The sequence below is a fragment of the Paroedura picta genome, chromosome 17 (genome assembly GCF_049243985.1).
Source record: "Paroedura picta isolate Pp20150507F chromosome 17, Ppicta_v3.0, whole genome shotgun sequence".
In the NCBI taxonomy this organism is placed as follows: Eukaryota; Metazoa; Chordata; class Lepidosauria; order Squamata; family Gekkonidae; genus Paroedura; species Paroedura picta.
The window spans coordinates 11,328,965-11,348,222 of record NC_135385.1 but is presented as its reverse complement, the minus strand read 5'-3'; the positions used below and the strand labels follow the sequence as shown (position 1 = coordinate 11,348,222).

At 50.8% G+C, this 19,258-nt stretch overlaps 1 protein-coding gene and 1 pseudogene across 2 annotated transcripts in view; one reads left to right on the top strand and one right to left on the bottom strand.

Moving 5' to 3' along the window:
* LOC143827223 (radial spoke head 10 homolog B-like) overlaps positions 1-19,258 on the top strand; it is a 23,537-nt gene extending 4,279 nt beyond the window's left edge. Inside the window, exons 4-21 of one of the 2 annotated variants that reach the window (XM_077316617.1) lie at positions 227-295; positions 1,480-1,653; positions 1,793-1,878; positions 3,647-3,767; positions 4,927-5,103; positions 5,744-5,885; positions 7,347-7,468; positions 8,958-9,147; positions 9,907-10,015; positions 10,870-10,949; positions 11,077-11,225; positions 11,936-12,043; positions 12,158-12,313; positions 13,680-13,814; positions 15,090-15,150; positions 15,653-15,781; positions 17,136-17,334; positions 18,165-19,258. In XM_077316617.1, coding sequence (XP_077172732.1) covers positions 227-295; positions 1,480-1,653; positions 1,793-1,878; positions 3,647-3,767; positions 4,927-5,103; positions 5,744-5,885; positions 7,347-7,468; positions 8,958-9,147; positions 9,907-10,015; positions 10,870-10,949; positions 11,077-11,225; positions 11,936-12,043; positions 12,158-12,313; positions 13,680-13,814; positions 15,090-15,150; positions 15,653-15,781; positions 17,136-17,334; positions 18,165-18,375 — 2,418 coding nt within the window. In that variant the 3' untranslated portion in view covers positions 18,376-19,258. Of the gene's footprint in view, positions 1-226; positions 296-1,479; positions 1,654-1,792; positions 1,879-3,646; positions 3,768-4,926; positions 5,104-5,743; positions 5,886-7,346; positions 7,469-8,957; positions 9,148-9,906; positions 10,016-10,869; positions 10,950-11,076; positions 11,226-11,935; positions 12,044-12,157; positions 12,314-13,679; positions 13,815-15,064; positions 15,151-15,652; positions 15,782-17,135; positions 17,335-18,164 lie in introns of those variants that run through there. The other variant, XM_077316618.1, reaches the window with a different exon arrangement.
* Positions 7,405-7,580, bottom strand: LOC143827570 (U2 spliceosomal RNA; annotated as a pseudogene).

Below are 19,258 nucleotides of genomic sequence, written 5' to 3'. Positions count from 1 at the left end.
TTGGCTGGCTGCTGGACAGACAGGCAAACCGGTTGGAGAAGGAGGCACTCAGGGGCGGGACAGCCGCCCTGAATGGGTGTTAAGCGCTGAGTGGCACTTAAGCTCCTCCTCCTAGGCCTTACCACAAATATTACATGGAACAGATATGGGGGTAGTACACTTGACTGGCATTAAGTCTATTGATCTGGCTTAAACCCACTAAGCTTGTTTTTAATTTCTTTTTAAGGGCATGTTTTCAGAAGGCCTCATGCACGGACAAGGAACTTACACATGGGCTGATGAGGTGAAGTACGAGGTAAGGGACTGGCGTGGCGTAGAGCAGGGGTGGCTTTCCAGATGCCCATGGACTACAATTCCCACAAGCCCCTGCTGGAGCCACAGTTTGGCCACCCTGACACGGAGCTTTGTTACAGTTGATTGTCCTAAAGGCCAGAGTCGAGATTCCTCTTACCTGATCCTGATGGACTCTCAGGTTCAAAGGGGATGTGTTGCTGGGGGAAGTTCAACAATCTAAACTCCCAGCCTCTACTTCTCAAGTACTATGGTCCGGGGGAGGGGGAACAGTTGTCATGAACCCCCATGGGAGTTCGCACAGTGGTGAAGGGGATGAGAATGTGTCAACTTATAGGGCCTTCTCAACTCTTTAGTTAATGAGGACAGTTTAGGCTTCCAGGCATTGGGGTCTTAGGGGTGGCCAAGCTGTGGCTCACCAGATGTCCATGGACTACAATGGGCCCCTGCTAGCTGGCTCTCCAGATGTCCATGGACTCCAATTATCATGAGCCCCTGCCAGCTGGCAGGGGCTCATGGTAATTGGAGTCCATGGACATCTGGAGAGACACAGTTAGGCCATCTTTGTTCCCGACTGTCTGGATTCCGAGTCATTTTTATCGCCACTGTGATACCCTAGAATAGCGATCCCCAACCTGTGAGCTGCGGACCACATGTCAACTAATTGGAGGTGGGGCCCGAAGGACGCCTTCTCCCCCCTCCTCGGCCCTTTACTTCCTCCTCCCTGGCCCTTTACAACACACTTCGGGTGTCATTGTCTCCCATCACTCCCAGATGGGACTATCTCGTTGCACAGAAACAAGCTCAGGGTTCCCATTGATTTGTCATTGTCATGAGTTAAAATTTCCATGAAAATAAAATGTTCCTTATGTTCATTGTTGTGGCGTGTCTGTATCTTATTTTGAAGGGATGTTTAAACATTACCATAGCGACCAGAGAGCGCTAGGGCAGTGGTTGAGAGTAGAGGAGTAAACTACCCCCCACCCACCCACCGGGCTTCAGTAAAAGGCGTTGAGTGGTCCCTGGTGAGAAAAAGGTTGGGGACCACTGCCCTAGAAGGCAATATTTGGCAAACGTTACTGAGATTTCCAAGATCCCCCGTCCAGAATGGACCTTTCCCCCAGGCCACACTGAGCGGTCCTTTTCATTTTCACTGTCAGTCTGTATTTGTTGCCTTCATCCCTTCAGGGGAACTTTGTGAAGAACGTGCAGATGCATCACGGCAGTTACACCTGGCCCGACGGCAGCGTCTACGAAGGTGAGGTGAAGAACGGCATCAGGCACGGCTTCGGCATGTACAAGTCCGGCACCTACCCCGTCTCGTACGTCGGCCAGTGGTGTGAAGGCAAAAGGCACGGCAAGGTAACCAGGCCACGCGGGAAGGAGCATCGCGGTCATCTGGACGAAACATGCCAGGGCCAGGACCGCGCCTTCAGCATGCATTAAAGAATTAAAAGTGTGCATTTGGTCCAATGACGTGTTCATGCGATTTACTTTTCAGGGCACCATTTATTACAACCGGGAAGGCACTTCGTGGTACGAAGGCGACTTTGTAAACAATATCAGAAGCGGATGGGGGATAAGATGGTAAGTCCCCAGCCCCCGAAACCCTCATGTTTTGGTAGCGGTTTTAAAACCTCCCCCTCCATAGAATCATAGAGTTGGAAGGGGCCATACAGGCCATCTAGTCCAACCTCCTGCTCAACGCAGGATCATAGTATCATAGAGTTGGAAGGGGCCATACAGGCCATCTAGTCCAACCCCCTGCTCAACGCAGGATCATAGAATCATAGAATCATAGAGTTGGAAGGGGCCATACAGGCCATCTAGTGCAACCCCCTGCTCAACGCAGGATCATAGAATCACAGAATCATAGAGTTGGAAGGGGCCATACAGGCCATCTAGTGCAACCCCCTGCTCAACGCAGGATCATAGAATCATAGAGTTGGAAGGGGCCACACAGGCCATCTAGTCCAACCCCCTGCTCAACGCAGGATCATAGAATCATAGAGTTGGAAGGGGCCGTACAGGCCATCTAGTGCAACCCCCTGCTCAACGCAGGATCATAGAAACACAGAATCATAGAGCCGGAAGGGGCCATACAGGCCATCTAGTCCAACCCCCTGCTCAATGCAGGATCATAGAATCATAGAATCATAGAGTTGGAAGGGGCTATACAGGCCATCTAGTCCAACCCCCTGCTCAACGCAGGATCATAGAATCATAGAGTTGGAAGGGGCCATACAGGCCATCTAGTGCAACCCCCTGCTCAATGCAGGATCATAGAATCATAGAGTTGGAAGGCCATCTAGTCCAACCCCCTGCTCAACGCAGGATCAGCCCTAAGCATCCTAAAGCATCCAAGAAAAGTGTGTATCCAGCCTTTGCTTGAAGACTGCCAGTGAGGGGGAGCTCACCACCTCCTTAGGCAGCCAATTCCACTGCTCAACTACTCTGACTGTGATTCCAGATGGTATTGGGGCTACTGTTAGAGCTGGGGCGAGTTTGCCGCCGTGTCTTAAGGGTTTTTATATATGAGATCTGATTTTTATGTCTGTTTTAAGGGGATTTTATTGGGGCTTTTATTCAGATGACTGTGACCCGCCGCAAGCCTTTGGGGAGCACCAAGCAATAGAATGAATGAATGAATGAATGAATGAATGAATGAATGAATGAATGAATGAATGAATGAATGAATGAATGAATGAATGAATGAATGAATGAATGAATGAATGAATGAATGAATGAATGAATTTGTCACTATAGGGAAGTATTCTTCTGACTATTGGTCTGTTGAAATGCCACCGTTCCTCTATGTTAGGGGTATTCAAACTGCAGCCCTCCAGATGCTGGCAGGGGCTCATGGGAATTGTAGTCCATGGACGTCTGGAGGGCCGCAGTTTGACTAGCCCTGCTCTGTGTAGTTCCTCCCCCGCCTTTCTCATAATACTCCTGTGAGGTTGGTTAGATTGAGGAAAAGTGACAGGACTCCCGTGAGTTTCATGTCAGCCTAGGCCTCTGTTCACGTCAAGAGTGCCGGCCACTTCGCTTTAAAGTGGAGTGCCCAGTGCTTCTCAGCCTGTGGGCAACTTTCAAAATTCTGACACAGTTTGGCAGGTGCACCCACAAAAGGGCTGGCAAAATGTCACTGTGAGATTAGGCATAGCCCTAAACAGTAACTCCAGCATTTCATGCAGAAGCTCTGTTCGCCCTTTCGCCCCCTTTGCTGCATCGAAAAGAAATTAAAGCAACATTCCTGTATAAAACTTGCGTTTGTCTGTTTCAAAGGCATCTTGCTCGATGCTGTACATACTGTGGCAGAGTTGGCTTCCTTGTCGATTTCTTCCCCGAATAGCTATAAGTCCAGCAATGTGTACGAAGGCCAGTGGGAGAGAGACGTGCGCCACGGCGAAGGTCGGATGAGGTGGTTGACCACAAATCAGGAATATACGGGGCAGTGGGTGAACGGAATACAGGTAGGGCTCAAATTTCGAAACCGCCTGGCCCGTGTCCAGAACTTTCCTCTCCTTTGGGGAGGGGCTGTGGCTTTAACGAATCAGTAGCCAAGGGGGCCTGGCTCACGAAAAGTGGGGGAGAGCCAGGCCTTCTCTGCCCCTCCTATAACCTGAGCGCTGCGTTCTGCATCCTACCTCCCCGACCATTCCAGGTGGCTTACAAGCAGAACTTTCTGAAAATAAAGGGGAAAACGCAAAGGCTTGAGAGGCATTTAAAAAATTAGCAAAAGGCTGTGTTTCTGCGAAATCAATGAGGTTGGGACAAGGCATGCTGGTCTTACAAGCTGATTTCAGACTTGGAAATGCATTTGTTTCCTTTCACATTCGGCCTCAGAGAGACAGCACCTCCTGCGGCTGTCTCCAGTGGTTTAATTTTTCTAGCCCCAAGTGCCAGTGAAAAAGGGAGGAGGGTAGTACCGGGCAGATGGGAATCAAGGCTCAAGGGGGTGGCGGGTGACAGTGGATGAGCAACAGGGTTGTGAGTGTCCTGCACAGTGCAGGGGGTTGGACTAGATGACCCAGGAGGTCCCTTCCAACTCTGTTATTCTATGATTCTGGCATCTAATCCAGGGATTCCCAACCAGGGGTCTGCAGCCTTCCCTTTCTACCTTAATGGACTCGGCTACAAGCTAGGGAACTGGCCACTTCCTTTGCTCCCCCTCCCAAGCATGTCTCTTCCCCCCTCCGTCCTCCTTGAGCCTGCTTGTTAACATGGGTGGCGATGTCAGGGAGGCGTGGCCAGGCGTGGCCAGGGTGCCTGTCAGGGAGGCGTGGCCAGCTGACATCACTTCTGGAGCCCCTCGAAGCCTGAAAAATCATTTCCGGGGCTCCTCCGTGGTCAAAAGGTTGAAAAAGGCCGATCTAACCTACGAAGAGTCATTGAAGAGGGCAACTTGCTTGTGTATCGAGTTTCACAGAAATCCGGAACGCTCCAGTGTGCTTCATCCAGAAGCCTGTTTTGAGTCAACACAAGTCCTAGGACAAGCCGGGCTGTTTTTACTTCACCCGGAGATTCCTGTTCAACAAAGTCTGAAAATCCTTACAAAGCCACACAGTGAATGTTGGTGCTTTCCTGATCATTACTGTGTACTGAAAAAGTCTCCTGGTGTTCTTTCTCCAGCATGGGTACGGCACTCACACTTGGTATCTGAAGAGGATCCCCGGGTCCCAGTATCCCTTGAGGAACGAGTACATCGGGGATTTTGTCAACGGGGATCGCCACGGCCGTGGCAAGTTTTTCTTTGCCAGCGGAGCCATGTACGACGGCGAGTGGGTTCTCAATAAGAAGCACGGCGTGGTAAGAAAGCGGCCCAAACTGATTATTATAGGTGTGAATTACAGCAGTAGGGTGTTAGTGGGTTAGTGGGGGAATTTCCTGTCACGACCCATTGCCTGGCGCTCTACTGCGGCCTAGAAGGGTGGTTGTGTCACTAGCTAACTGAAGGATGGCATCCTGGAATCTCCACACCCAAAGGGATCATGTTACGACAGGGCAGCAGACAGTGAAAGTTCAGTCTTAGCAAAGCTTCCGGTCAGCTAGCATCGTCGTCCTTTCCAATAAAGAGATTTTCACGCCAATAGAGTTTTCTTCTTGAAAGCAGTCGGCTAAAGCCTCACAAGCAGTCCCCCAGTACGGAAAAACTTTTAATGTAATATTAGTGTGATTTTTAACCATACTCCTTAAAACTCAGGTGTGTCATTGTAGTATTGCATATTGCCCTGAAGAAGCCCTGTTTAGGTACAACATGCTGTGGGATTTTTTGGGTAGCTTAAAAACTGAGCAATAAAACAATTTTTCCTCTTTTGCACCACTGGCCTTGTTTCCCCATAAATAACACAATAGTGAACAGCATCTTGCTTTGTCATGCGACCCAAACAGGGACCATCTTTACATCAGGCTGTAGATCCGAACCAGAACTTGCTGCTTCTTTCCCCAGGGGAAGCTGGTGTTCAAGAACGGGCGGATATACGAAGGTCAATTTGTAGACGATCATATAGTGGAGTACCCGGCTTTCCAGCTTGATGACATGAACCTGCAGATTCTGACTGGCATTTGCACTCCAATTCCCTTTGGCACCGGTGAGTGGATGGAACCACAACAGGAGGTTAGAAACAAGCGTATGCTAACCCAGGAATTTATAGAGAACACTAGCTTCAAAGCCCATTTTTAAAAATGGGCTTTAAAACGGGGGGGAAGGGGAAGGGAAGGGAAGGAGAAGGAGCCCCCCCCCCTGCCAGCCTGTTGTTTCCTCGCGTCCCGGGCCCATCGTTGGCTTCTGCGGCTGGAGAGCTGCCCCTGGTTCCAGGAAGGCCTCTTGCCGCGGCAAATGGCCTTCCAGGACCCAGGGGCAGCGCAGGTGGGAGCTGTTCGGAGCGGGCCAATCAGGGTGCAGCCATTTTTGCTGGCCGCACCGTGATTGGCCCTATTCCATCTCAGACAGCCAGACTGGCTCCACCCCAGGGCCCATTTCATAAATATTTATTTATTCATTTATTCCTTCATATTTTTATACCACCCTACCCAAAGGCTCAGAGCGGTTTACATATATGACAGTATAACATAACAGTATAACATTATAACATAAACAGTGGTTATTTGGTCCAGGAGTCTTAGTGGGTTTCTTGGGGGAGGGGGGGGGGAACAGGGGCCTTGTAGATGTTGGTTGGTTGGCCTGGCCTCAGCCAAATGCCTGGTCGAAGAGTTCCCTTTTGCAGGCCCTGCGGAACTGTTTTAGTTCTGTCATGGCCCTGATCTCCTCTGGGAGCTCATTCCACCAGGAGTTCAATCCCAGCATCCGGCTCAAGGTGGACTCAGCCTTCCATCCTTCCGAAGTCGGTCAAATGAGGACCCAGCTTGCTTGCTGGGGGGTAAACGGTCATGACTGGGGAAGGCACTGGCAAACCACCCCGTATTGAGTCTGCCATGAAAACGCTAGAGGGCGTCACCCCAAGGGTCAGACATGATTCGGTGCTTGCACAGGGGATACCTTTACCTATTCCAGCCACCATTTTTGACTTGTAGAATGTCTTGGCCTGATGCCAAGCGGTCTTCATGATGGCCCCAGGCAGGTCTTTCGGCAGAGGGAGTCTCAGAAACAGCACCCCCACCTGACCTCTGATGCGTTGGGTCTCTGGGGGAAGATCTCCATTCCTGATCAGACTTAAACTGAAGGGCACCGTTGGCAGATTGCTCAATCCCATACCGTTCAGGTCTTCCTACCAGGGCTTTCCCTTATGCCCTGAAAACCCACTTGGCAAACTCCGGAGATGTTTCAAGAGTGCCATGCTATGGTGTGTCCCAGTCAGCACACTGGAGGGTGCTTTCTCTACCAGTCTGTGATCAGAGACAGTCTCATCTGCTAGTTAAACTTGGTGGTGACGAAGACACGGCTAACTCTTCCCAAAAGAGTAGTTGGCTGTCCATGTGAGTCACTGAAAGGTAGCTCTTGCACGGTTCCATTGTTTGGTTTTTCCCCGCTTTGGGAAATGAAGAACGAGTAAATTGGGCTTTTTTTTGTTTTGTTTTCCCCCGTTGTGAAGAAAGCATCAAAGTGGTCAATGGCCCAGGAAGCTTGCCAGTGCAGGGATCAGCCATTGAAATAGATATATCGACCTTATTGGCTATATTTCCAGAAAAAGACAGGGAGGAGGAAATTAAACAGGTAAATTGCTTGCACCTTGCTGTTTTTTTTAAAGATCTGATACTAAATAGGAGGGGGGAAAGGGGGGGAAGAGATACTACACTTGATCTTAGCCAAAAGGCCGAGAAGCTGTCTTAAATGAATCTGGGCAGCTGTGTTTATCTACCTTTTCTATTTTCTCTTGTTATCTTTTAAGATGTTTTAATTCCTGGTTTTAATGGATGTTTCTTATGCTGGTCTATGACCGTAATAAAACTAACTACTGGGGGGGGGGGAAGAGAGTGTGTGTACAAGGGTGTTAAAAGTGGAAGAAAGCCAAAATCTTAGCAGGTATTTAGGGAACCAAAGGTCAAGAAGAACAGGGTGACTTTTAACAAATGCTGGGAAAGTTGTACTTGAAGCCCATCGAGACCGATATTCCTGCTGCTCTTTGGAAAGCGAATTACGAAGCAACTTTGTTAATATTTGTTAAGGTAAACAAACGGCCATGACCGGGGAAGGCCCTGGCAAACCACCCCGTATTGAGTCTGCCATGAAAACGCTGGAGGGCGTCACCCCAAGGGTCAGGCATGACTCGATGCTTGCACAGGGGATACCTTTACCTGGATGCTCCATGGGCAGAAGATACTGCTCCACTTAGCAACCAAGAGAAGGCAAATGGCCTCCTAATATTGAGGGTGTGAAGGAGAGTGACAAGGGTCATCCAGGGCCTGGGGACCAAGCCCTGCGAGGAAAGGCGGAGGGACTTGGGAATGTTCAGCCTAGAGAAGAGGAGGCTGAGAGGGGACAGGGTGGCTCTCTTGAAGGATCTGAAAGGTTGTCACTTAGAAGACGGCAGGGGGCAGTTTCTGTTAGCAGCAGAGGAGAGGACCCGCAGGAATGGCTTAAAGCTATGCGTAGAACAGTACTGCCTAGATATCAGGGGAAAGATTTTCACCATTGGAGTAGTTCAGCAGTGGAATGGGCTGCCTAAGGAGGTGGGGAGCTCCCCCTCCCTGGCGGTTTTTACGCCACGGCTGGACAGATGCTTCTCCTGGATGCTTTAAGGCTGATCCTGCATTGAACAGGGGTTGGGACTAGATGGTCTGTGTGGCCCCTTCCAACTTTTTGTTGTTGTTGTTAGGTGCAAAGTTGTGTCCGACCCATCGCGACCCCCTGGACAATGATCCTCCAGGCCTTCCTGTCCTCTCCCATTCCCCGGAGTCCATTTAAGTTTGCACCAACTGCTTCAGTGACTCCATCCATCCACCTCATTCTCTGTCATCCCCTTCCAACTCTAGGAGTCTGTAATTCTGTCTACCAGGTTTGGGGAAACTGGAGACGTGCTGATCACAGGGCCTGGAGTGCCTAACAACCCTGTTCCTTGGTGCCCTTGAGGAACACCCACAATTCTTAGGCTGGGGCGGCCTGGAACCCCAGCGATGTTCTCAGTTCACGTCCCCAAATCCCCTCTGCTTGGCTGCCAAATGGCGGCAACATTTGATGTGTTTTTATTTGCGGCTCCCCGCAGACAGAGTTCGCCGTCCTGAGGCATATCTCGGAGCTGAGGAATATCTACACCTTTTACAGCAGCTTGGGGTACGACCGCTCTCTGGACAACACCTTCCTGATGACCAAGCTCCAGTTCTGGCGGTTCTTAAAGGACTGCCGCCTACACCACTGTGGCGTGACCCTGGCGGACATGGACCGGATCCTGAACGGTTTGTAGCCCCTGCACAGAGGTGGCTTGCCCACTCTTGCGATGGTCGTGACCGGGTGGCGAGCCATTAAACACGGCCGTGCGTCCGAGGCTGCGTTGGAAATATTTATGTTGAGCTTAAGGGGGTGTGAACATCCAAAGCACTTGTTGATTGCAGTTGAGGACAGTCAGAGCGGTTCCTCAGTGGAACAGGCTTCCTCGGGAGGTGGTGGGTTCTCCATCTTTGGGGTTTTTTAAACAGAGGCTGGAGAGCCATCTGACGGAGAGGCTGATTCTGTGAAGGCTCAAGGGGGTGGCAGGTGACAGTGGATGAGCGATTGGGATGTGAGTGTCCTGCATAGTGCAGGGGGTTGGACTAGATGACCCAGGAGGTCCCTTCCAATTCTGTGATTCTAGGATATTTCTGTAGACCAGCCTTTCTCAACTTTTTAACCTGTGAGAAACCCCTGAAACATTCTTCAGGCTCTGGGAAAACCCCAGAAGTGGCACGATTGTGCAGAATACGGTTGGGAAGCAGAGCTGTGGACACGCCCACCTGGGGGCCCTCCCCTTCCCACCCGCTCCAGCCCCATCATTGGCCATTTAGGGGGGTCAGCATGGCCATATATGGTCCTATCACCTGATAAATGTTTAACATGTGGATGATGGGGGTTTTCACTGTGTTCAGCGCATGACTTACAAGTCATTTTTCCCGCCACGCGCCTACTGTGTGATTTCTACCTCTTGCCTCTTTGATTTTGGCCTTTGTCCACCTTTGCAGATAAAATGTGTCTCGAAGAGATCCACTCCCCTTACGAGACGCTGCTGCTGCGGATGTTTTTGACTTACTTGATCTATTTGTCGTTCCACATCTATCACAAGGAGTTCGGGTGAGCGGGTTTGTTGACCGGGTGTCGCATGGAGAGAGGGGGAGTACACATGAAGCATCTTTCAAAAAAAGTCAGTTGTGGGGGGGAAGATACATATTTTGCAGCCTAGTTGACCTGGCCCTCACTGGCACATCTTGTGGGACCTGAGTCAGGCCAGGATACTTATGGGGTAGCCTTGCATCCATCTCCCTGGCCAGCAGCCCCTCCTATGAGAACCGCCACCGGCATGTCCGTCCTGCGGGGCCATCAGTATACGGTTAAAATTGGATGTCCTCACCATTTCCTTCCTTCCTTCCTTCCTTCCTTCCTTCCTTCCTTCCTTCCTTCCTTCCTTCCTTCCTTCCTTCCTTCCTCTCTTTCTCTCTCTCTCTCTCTCTCTCTCTCTCTCTTTCTCTCTTTCTCTCTCTCTCTCTCCCTCCCTCCCTCCCTCCCGGAAGGCTCAGGGTGGTTTACAGGAAACAGGCAAAAGATACAGATAACATATGGTAACAGGCGGTAACAACAATAACCATGTTTGTTCCATTATGTTACTGTTCTCCTGTTATGACAGGTTGACTACTCATATCACGTTATCTGTACTGTTTTTTTCTCTCCAGTTCCATGTAAACCGCTCTGAGCCTCAGGCGAGGGCGGCATATAAATATAATAAATAAATAACGCCAGCGAAGGCTTCTCCCTCTGTATACATGGGCTGTGCTGTCAAAAGGATGACCCCTCCCCTATTTTTATTGGTTCAGATCATTTAGCTTACCCACACCAACAAAGTACATATTTCCCCCGAACCTTGGAAACTTCATCAGGATTCCCAGGAATATGCAGCAGCTCTTGTGCGTTTTCTCTCTCTCTGTTTCCAGTGACACCAGCCCCCGTCTGTTCAAGTGCTTCTCCAGAATGATGACGACCAACATCCTTCCCAACGCCTGTCAGATAAAAGGTAGGATGTGTCCGTCGCCCCCCTCCCATCCCCGCGTGCTTCTCTCAGAGGTCTCAAGCGCTTACGCAAACTTTAAACAAAAAAACCCGCCAAGAAACGTCCCCTTTCTCGCTGCTCTCCCCTGCAGGCGTTCTGTTCAGCGACCGGCAGGAAACGGTCTATGCCGTCAACTACATCGACAAGTGCTGGGAGATCTACAAAGCTTTCTGCCGGCCGAGCACCTTGGCCCTGCATGAGCCCACGATGAAAATGAGGCATTTCGTCTGGATGCTGAAAGTAATCGGAGGAGGGAGAGGGAGTTTGTTTCTGGGTTATGGGTGAGGTTTAATACCCCCTTTGGGAGCTGGGTCGAAAGTTCGGAGAGCTCAGTTTGTTCCCCCACAACAGACACCCTGTGAGGGAGGTGAGGCTGAGAGAGCCCTGAGATTCCTGAAGAAGAAGAAGAAGAGTTGGTTCTTATATGCCGCTTTTCTCTCCCCGAAGGAGTCTCAAAGCGGCTTATAATCGCCTTCCCTTTTCTCTCCCCACAACAGACACCCTGTGGGGTGGGTGAGGCTGAGAGAGCCCTGAGATTCCTGAAGAAGAAGAAGAAGAGTTGGTTCTTATATGCCGCTTTTCTCTCCCCGAAGGAGTCTCAAAGCGGCTTACAGTCACCTTCCCTTTCCTCTCCTCACAACAGACACCCTGTGGGGTGGGTGAGGCTGAGAGAGCCCTGATATCACTGCCCGGTCAGAACAGTTTTATCAGTGCCATGGCGAGCCCAAGGTCACCCAGCTGGCTGCAGGTGGAGGAGGAACGGGGAATCCAACCCGGCTCGCTACATTCGACGCTGCCGTTCTTAACAACCACACCAAGGTGGCTCTCCTGTTCACCAAAGTTAAACGGATTAAAAGGCACCACCTAGCCATTATAAAAAAGCATCCTGATCGAAAACAAGCGTGTCTTTCTGGGCTAATGTTAACAAGGCATCTCTTTCCAATCTCCAGGACTTAAGACTCGTAAGCAAGCAATTGACCGCCACCAAAATCGTGGACATTCTGGCGAAAGACAGCCCCTGTGTCCGGGACGGGGAGGACACTAATTTAGAGAAAGAGGTACGTTTGTGTCATTTTAAAAAACCCAAAGCCGTTGCCATTGCTGTCCGAAGAACTGCCAGACTGCCGGGGCTTGGTCTTCCCTTCAAAGCACCATGTTGCTTTGGGTTCCAGATGGTCTTCCTGGAGTTTTTCGAAGCCCTCCTCGACTGCGCTGTGATCTACGTCAACGACGACATGTTGAAGCAGCAAGCCGAATGGGTCATCCAAGGTGGCTACTCCGAAGGGGTCCAGATTTCTCCTCCGCCTCCGGAGTTGTCTTCTCATCAGGTAAACTCTGTGGCAGGGGTGGCCAACTGCGGCTCTCCAGAGGTCCATGGACTACAATTCCCATGAGCTGCTGTGCTAGACCTGTATAGCTCCTGCTTATTGAACTTAGAATCATGGAATCATAGAGTTGGAAGGGACCTATGGAGTCATCTAGTCCAACCCCCTGCACTATGCAGGACACTCACAACCCTCTCGCTCATCCACTGTCACCTGCCAACCCCTTGAGCCTTCCCAGAATCAGCCTCTCTGTCAGATGGCTCTCCAGCCTCTGTGTAAAGATCTCCAAAGATGGAGAACCCACCACCTCCCGAGGAAGCCTGTTCCACTGAGAAACCACTCTAACAGTCAGGAACATCTTCCGGAGGTTTAGATGGAATTTCTTTTGCATTAATTTCAGCCCATTCGTTCTGGTCCGTCCCTCTGGGGCAAGAGAGAACAACTCTGCTCCATCCTCTACATGGCAGCCTTTTAAATACTTGAAGATGGCTATCAGATCCCCTAAGAGCCTCTTGTGGCGCAGAGTGGTAAGGCAGCAGAAATGCAGTTTGAAAGCTCTGCCTATGAGGCTGGGAGTTCAATCCCAGCAGCCGGCTCAAGGTTGACTCAGCCTTCCATCCTTCCGAGGTCGGTAAAATGAGTACCCAGCTTGCTAGGGGGTAAACGGTAATGACTGGGGAAGGCACTGGCAAACCACCCCGTACTGAGTCTGCCATGAAAACACTAGAGGGCGTCACCCCAAGGGTCAGACATGACTCGGTGCTTGCACAGGGGGTACCTTTACCTTTTTATCAGATCCCCTCCCAGTCGTCTCCTCTCCAGTCTTATCAGGCCTTGGAAGCAAAGTTTTCCCTCGTTATTTATGGGAAGGGAGATCACGAAGAACCCTGGCAGAGGCCCATCACCTCTGAACATCTTGTCTTGAAAATCCCACAAGCTTGTTGTGAGTCAGCTGTGACTTGATGCTAAAAAAAAAGGGGGGGGTAGACCTGACTCTCTAAATGTCCATTCCAGTGAAGCAGAGATGGGAAGTGACAGCCGATGGAAGAGGGCGCTGGAATCCGTTCTGCTTTACCTGGAATCCACTTTTCCACATTCTGTCCGGGCCCCCCTTCAGGGAGCTACAAATCGAACGGAAGCTGACTTTAAGGCAGCAGGACAAATAAAAGACCCTCCTTTTCTTTTTCCTGTAACTTGTGGAGCTCGGCCGCTTGTCTTGGGGGGGGGGGATCGGGGGGACCCCTTCCTGCAGATGGTTTCCAAACGGGGTCTAGACAGATTCATGGTCTGTTGAGGGCTGGATTGGAACCATCTGGAGATGGGCACCTCTCTGAATGCGCTCTTGTCTCTTTCTCCTTACTTGACTCAGTCGTTCCAAACCAGAACCACAAGCAGCACTGAGACAATGACCGAAACGAGAGACACGGCCGCTTGCTACGGCGGCGTCAAGTCTTCCGCAAGCAAGATTGTGCATTTTGTTGACGCTTCTAAGGCCAAGGGAAAGGTGTGTGTGTGTGTGTGTGTGGGGCATTGGTGGGTTGTTTTTCCTCCCTCTCTCCCCTGTAAGTCAGCGAGCAAAGAAAAGCAAAGCCCAAACCCCTGGATTCAGCAGTTTCTAAATAATCTTGTCACTGCGGTCTAGAGACTTGGATCTGGGGAAACCTGGATCCAGATCTCCTGCCAGAAACACCCACCCCAAGAGAGCGGCAGCTGCTTTGATTCAAATGCTCCGGATCCTGAGAAACTAGGCCACTTTGAGACTCCTTCGGGTAGAGGAAAAGCGGCCTATAAGAACCAACTCTTCTTCTTCTTCAGTAATCTCAGGGCTCTCTCAGCCTCCCCTCCCTCACAGGGTGTCTGTTGTGGGGAGAGGAAAGGGAAGGCGACTGGAAGCCACTTTGAGCCTCCTTCGGGTAGAGTAAAAGCGGCATCTAAGAACCAACTCTTCTTCTTCTTCAGTAATCTCAGGGCTCTCTCAGCCTCCCCTCCCTCGCAGGGTGTCTGTTGTGGGGAGAGGAAAGGGAAGGTGATTGGAAGCCACTTTGAGACTCCTTCGGGTAGAGAAAAGCGGCATATAAGAACCAACTCTTCTTCTTCTTCTTCAGTAATCTCAGGGCTCTCTCAGCCTCCCCTCCCTCACAGGGTGTCTGTTGTGGGGAGAGGAAAGGGAAGGCGACTGGAAGCCACTTTGAGACTCCTTCGGGTAGAGTAAAAGCGGCATCTAAGAACCAACTCTTCTTCTTCTTCAGTAATCTCAGGGCTCTCTCAGCCTCCCCTCCCTCACAGGGTGTCTGTTGTGGGGAGAGGAAAGGGAAGGCGACTGGAAGCCACTTTCAGACTCCTTCGGGTACAGAAAAGCGGCATCTAAGAACCAACTCTTCTTCTTCCCACCCCCTCCAAGACCATCATTGGCCATTAATTGGGCGTTGGGTGAGTTAAAACGCCATATATGGTCATGTAACCCAATAAATGTTTAACAAGTTCAATAATTCTTAAAAATCAATCAACTCCCACCCATTCCAGAAACCCTTCCAGGGCCATCAAGAAACCCAGGTATTGACTCCCGCAGTGAAGCTCTGAGTGGTTTTCGAAGCATTATTCTCTGGCCTGTGGGGGCCTGTCTCAACGTGGGGAGGGGAATGCAGGGACCCTTTAGGCCCGCATTGGGCTTCTTGCAAATAAAGCAATCCCGGAAGCATCATAACATGCGCTGTGCGGCCCTAATTGCTGGGCTTGATTTACCAATCCCTACAGCTTCCCTATTCTGTTTCCACAAAAGGGGAAAACGTCTCGGCGTGCCTCAAAGTCCTCCCACAAAGAGCGGGCAGGAAGTCATACTGGTGAGTGTTGAATCTTCTCACTTCCGTACGGTCGTGATTGTTGGTGCCAAAGGCTTGTGCAGCAGTCGTAAGACTCAGTATAGAATCACGGAGTTGGAAGGGACCTCCAGGGTCATCTAGTCCAACCCCCCACACTATGCAGGACACTCACAACTACCTGCCCACCCACCGTGACCCCAATTTCATGCCCAAGTGATCTCCCTCCTCCCACCAAAAATCTCCAGAATCCAACCTGGCCTGGAGAGAATTCACCTACCACCCCACAGTGGCGATTGGCAATTCCCTGGACACGCAAGGGAGGCCCAGAAGAGACAGACATTAGTAGAGGAAGGACAAGGCCAAACAGCAAAGGACAAGCTACCTGTTTTCACCAGAGTGGCAGGCCTAAAACTCTATTAAGTTCTAACCTCAAAGAAAATCCATCCACTTTTGATGGTAAGCCATTAAAGGGAGACCAGCTCTTTGGCTTTGCTTCCCAACCCCCCCCTTTTTTTTTTCCCAGGCCCAAATCTGAATGTCACCTTCATCTCCGACGTGATGCCTGCAGACGACAAAGAGGAAGCTCAGCCTCCGGTGGAGCTGGAAGAGGAGGCCGGTTCCCTTCTCAGCACACCTTTGAAAGAACTGGCCGGTAAGGGCATTTGCCTGGTTTCCTGTTCCCCAATACAAAGCCGTCTTGCTCTGCTTGGGCACGTTTACCCAACAGGCGCTGGGAGATCTGCGTATTTCTAGAAGAAAACTCTGTGTTTTTATGGAGGCAATTTTAACGGTATAAAGCTTGCGAGATCCTCTCCGTGGCAGGCCTGCGATTCTGCAGAACCCGCATGTGGGACTGCACAGAAGCCACGAAGATGAACTCTGAAGAATCCCAGAATCATAGAGTTGGAAGAGGCCATACAGGCCATAGAATCATAGAATCATAGAGTTGGAAGGGGCCATACAGGCCATCTAGTCCAACCCCCTGCTCAACGCAGAATCATAGAATCATAGAGTTGGAAGGGGCCATACAGGCCATAGAATCATAGAATCATAGAGTTGGAAGGGGCCATACAGGCCATCTAGTCCAACCCCCTGCTCAACGCAGGATCATAGAATCATAGAATCATAGAGTTGGAAGGGGCCCTACAGGCCATCTAGTCCAACCCCCTGCTCAACGCAGGATCAGCCCTAAGCATCCTAAAGCATCCAAGAAAAGTGTGCATCCAACCTTTGCTTGAAGAGCACCCAAAACTCTTATTCGGGCTGAATGTCAACACAAAAAAGGCAGGGAGAGGGGCAACAGAGGGAAGGGTGTGGTGTGTGCCATGAACCGCCTTGGTGAGCTGTGAGGCTGCACCCACAAGGGGGCAGCAGGAGATCGGAGGAAAGGGAATCCTCCGTTAGTCTCTGCCCAAAGGGGGAAAATATGGGATGTGCCAGTAGTCTGTCCCTTCCAACGTTTGCAGAAGGTACAGGGACTGTAAAAATCCTGCTAAACTCTTATGGGATATGAACTCTGGAGTGGAATTACATTTTTTTTTTAGTTTTGAGTCCAGTGGCATCTTTAAGACCGACAGAATTTAATTCTGGGTATAAGCTTTGGTGGGCACGCACGCCGAGGTGCCATTGGGCTCAGACTTTTCCCCGGGAGAACTGGGCTTGATTCCCTACTCCTCTACAAGCAGCCAGCTGGGGTGACCTTGGGCCGGTCCAGTTTTCTCAGGGATCTCTCAGCCTCACCTATCCCGCAGGGTGTCCGTTGTGGGGAAAAGAAGAATAGGTGATGGTAAGCCATTTTGAGGCATCTGGGGCCTGCTGGGTGACTGTGGGCCCGTCTCAGTTCTCTCTGAGCTCTCTCAGCCTCCCCAGGTGTCTCTTGTGGGGAGAGGAAGGGCGAGGCTTTGAGACCCCTTCGGGTAGTAAAAAGCAGGATGCAGCAAACCCGGTCTTCCTTTTCCTCCTCCTGAATTTGTTTTCTAAAAGCCCGGTTTGTTCTCGCGTGGCAGAAAAGCTTGAAAGAGCCAAGGACAACGTGAAGGACCGCCTCGGCCTCTGGATGAGTCGCATTTACATCTTCTTTGTGAGGACCTTTTTTGCGAACTACAAGCACCTGCAGGTCGTGGAGGAGACCATTCTGGACAACCGGGTGCTGGCGGCGGAGCTGGCCGTGCGGATGAGGATCAGAGAGGAGGAGGAGGAAGCCCGGTGAGTGGCAGGCCTGCTCCGACCACAGGGCCTCCCCCAGGGTCACCCCAGTTGCAGAGCAACAAGGGGCCTGAGCGATCCCTTCCCCAGGCTTTGGTGGGCCAAGAACGGCAACAGATCAGCTGACCCTGGCCGCCCTCGTGTCACGTGACCGGGCCTGACAGCAGCCATTAAGGGGATGCCTCCTCCCGTTTCCTTTGCGCCTTCCAGGGATCCGGGAGGTTTTCCCGCCTTTCTCTGCGGAGCCACAGTGGTGATAAACAGCCAATGACAAGCAGAGCGCAGCTGTCGTGCAGACCTTCCCTAACACAACGTTAGGAAATCTGTATTTGTTTCGGTGTTTTCATAAACGTGTATTTCAAAACAATGGGATTTGTTTCACAAGCAATACCGGGTGTTTGAACATAAAACCAGACACGCTGGCACGATATCAGGCAGGCCACCGATAAATGCTGTGTTTCAAAAGGCCCATCGTCAGCAAGAGTGGTATACAAATGCAAAACCGGAGCTCTTCGTAGGGAAAACCCTCAACTGGCTCCAAAATTTATCTGAGCTGCCAAGATCTCTAAAATGCAACATACGTAATTGCAAGGTTGAAGGTGTATCCCCGAGCTCCAAGTAACCAGAAGCGAATTTGTGGACACAGCCTTGAGTTCCCGCTAAAGATTCCCCTGCCCCCGAAATAAATTGGCGTGGCTCGTTAAGTTTTAGGACTGACAAGATGACATGTTGTTGTTGTTGTGTGTGTCTCGCCCTTAGTCAAATAAACTGGAGATTGGATACATGTTTAACTGTTTTTCTTCCCGCCTTTCCTTTCCGTTTTCCGACAGGCTTCAGGCTCTGCGGGAGGCAGAGGAGGCCAAGAAGCTAGAAGAAGCCGCCGCGGAAAAAGCTATCCTGGAACTCGAGGAGAGTGCGAGCCGAGAAGCAGAGGAGGCCTCCGTCCAGCTGCAGTCTCCGCCAAAGGAAGAATCTCCCATCTTGCCACAGATCCCGCCGAGCAGCAAAGCCGCAGCTGTCGGGAAGAAAAAGAAAAAGTAACGGAAGACCGCTTGAAGAATCTCAGCGATACAGCCTTAGCAGCGATACCCTTACTGTGCTACAGCATCAGACTATTTCTCTGACACTGAGAACACAGAAGTGACTTCAGGAGCCTTTGAGCCATCCCCGCTCACTTCTGAACGCAACCAGGGTTACCTTGTGGATCTACAAGTAACGTGAAGCCTCCGCTCGTGAGGGTTGCTTAAAAGGAACAGGAGCTTTGCGTTGCCTTGCCAGTAAGAAATACACAGAAATAAGACCAGATGTTACTTCTCCTTGCTTGAACACTTAAAAACGTTTTTTTTTGTCTTCGCAATGCTGCGCGTCTTGGGGGCTGGGCGTGTTCATGGTACCTCCCACGGAAGTAATTTATCGGCATGAAATTAAAAGGAACTCCCTGGGGACCCTTGTCTGGTATCCTTCTACTTTCACGTAGGTGAAGTTTCCACTCGGTTTCACAGCGGGAGTGGGAAATGGTAGCCAAGAAATCTGGGCAAGGCTTCTCTAGGAATCTGCCCAGAATAAGAAAACAAGAAATGCCAGTTTTGCTTTGCTCAGGTCACCCCAGATGTGGGATCCTGGCCTTACCCCCAGGATCCTCCTTGTCTTGGTTGGAATGGAAAGTGTCGTCAGGTTGCAGCCGACCTGTACTGACCCCCACGGGGTTTTCGAGCCAAAGATGTTGCTTCTGGTAGGAACCTTGGAATTCCTTGGCAGTCTCCCATCCGCATGTTAACAAGGGCCAGCCCTGCTTAGCTTCTGGGATCTGATGAGTCTTGTCTGTCCAGCTTTTAGGCTCACAAAATTTAATCTTCCTTTGCTAAGCACAGGGAAAATGTTCACTGTCAGAGTAGTTCAGCCGTGGAACGGGCTGCCTAAGGGA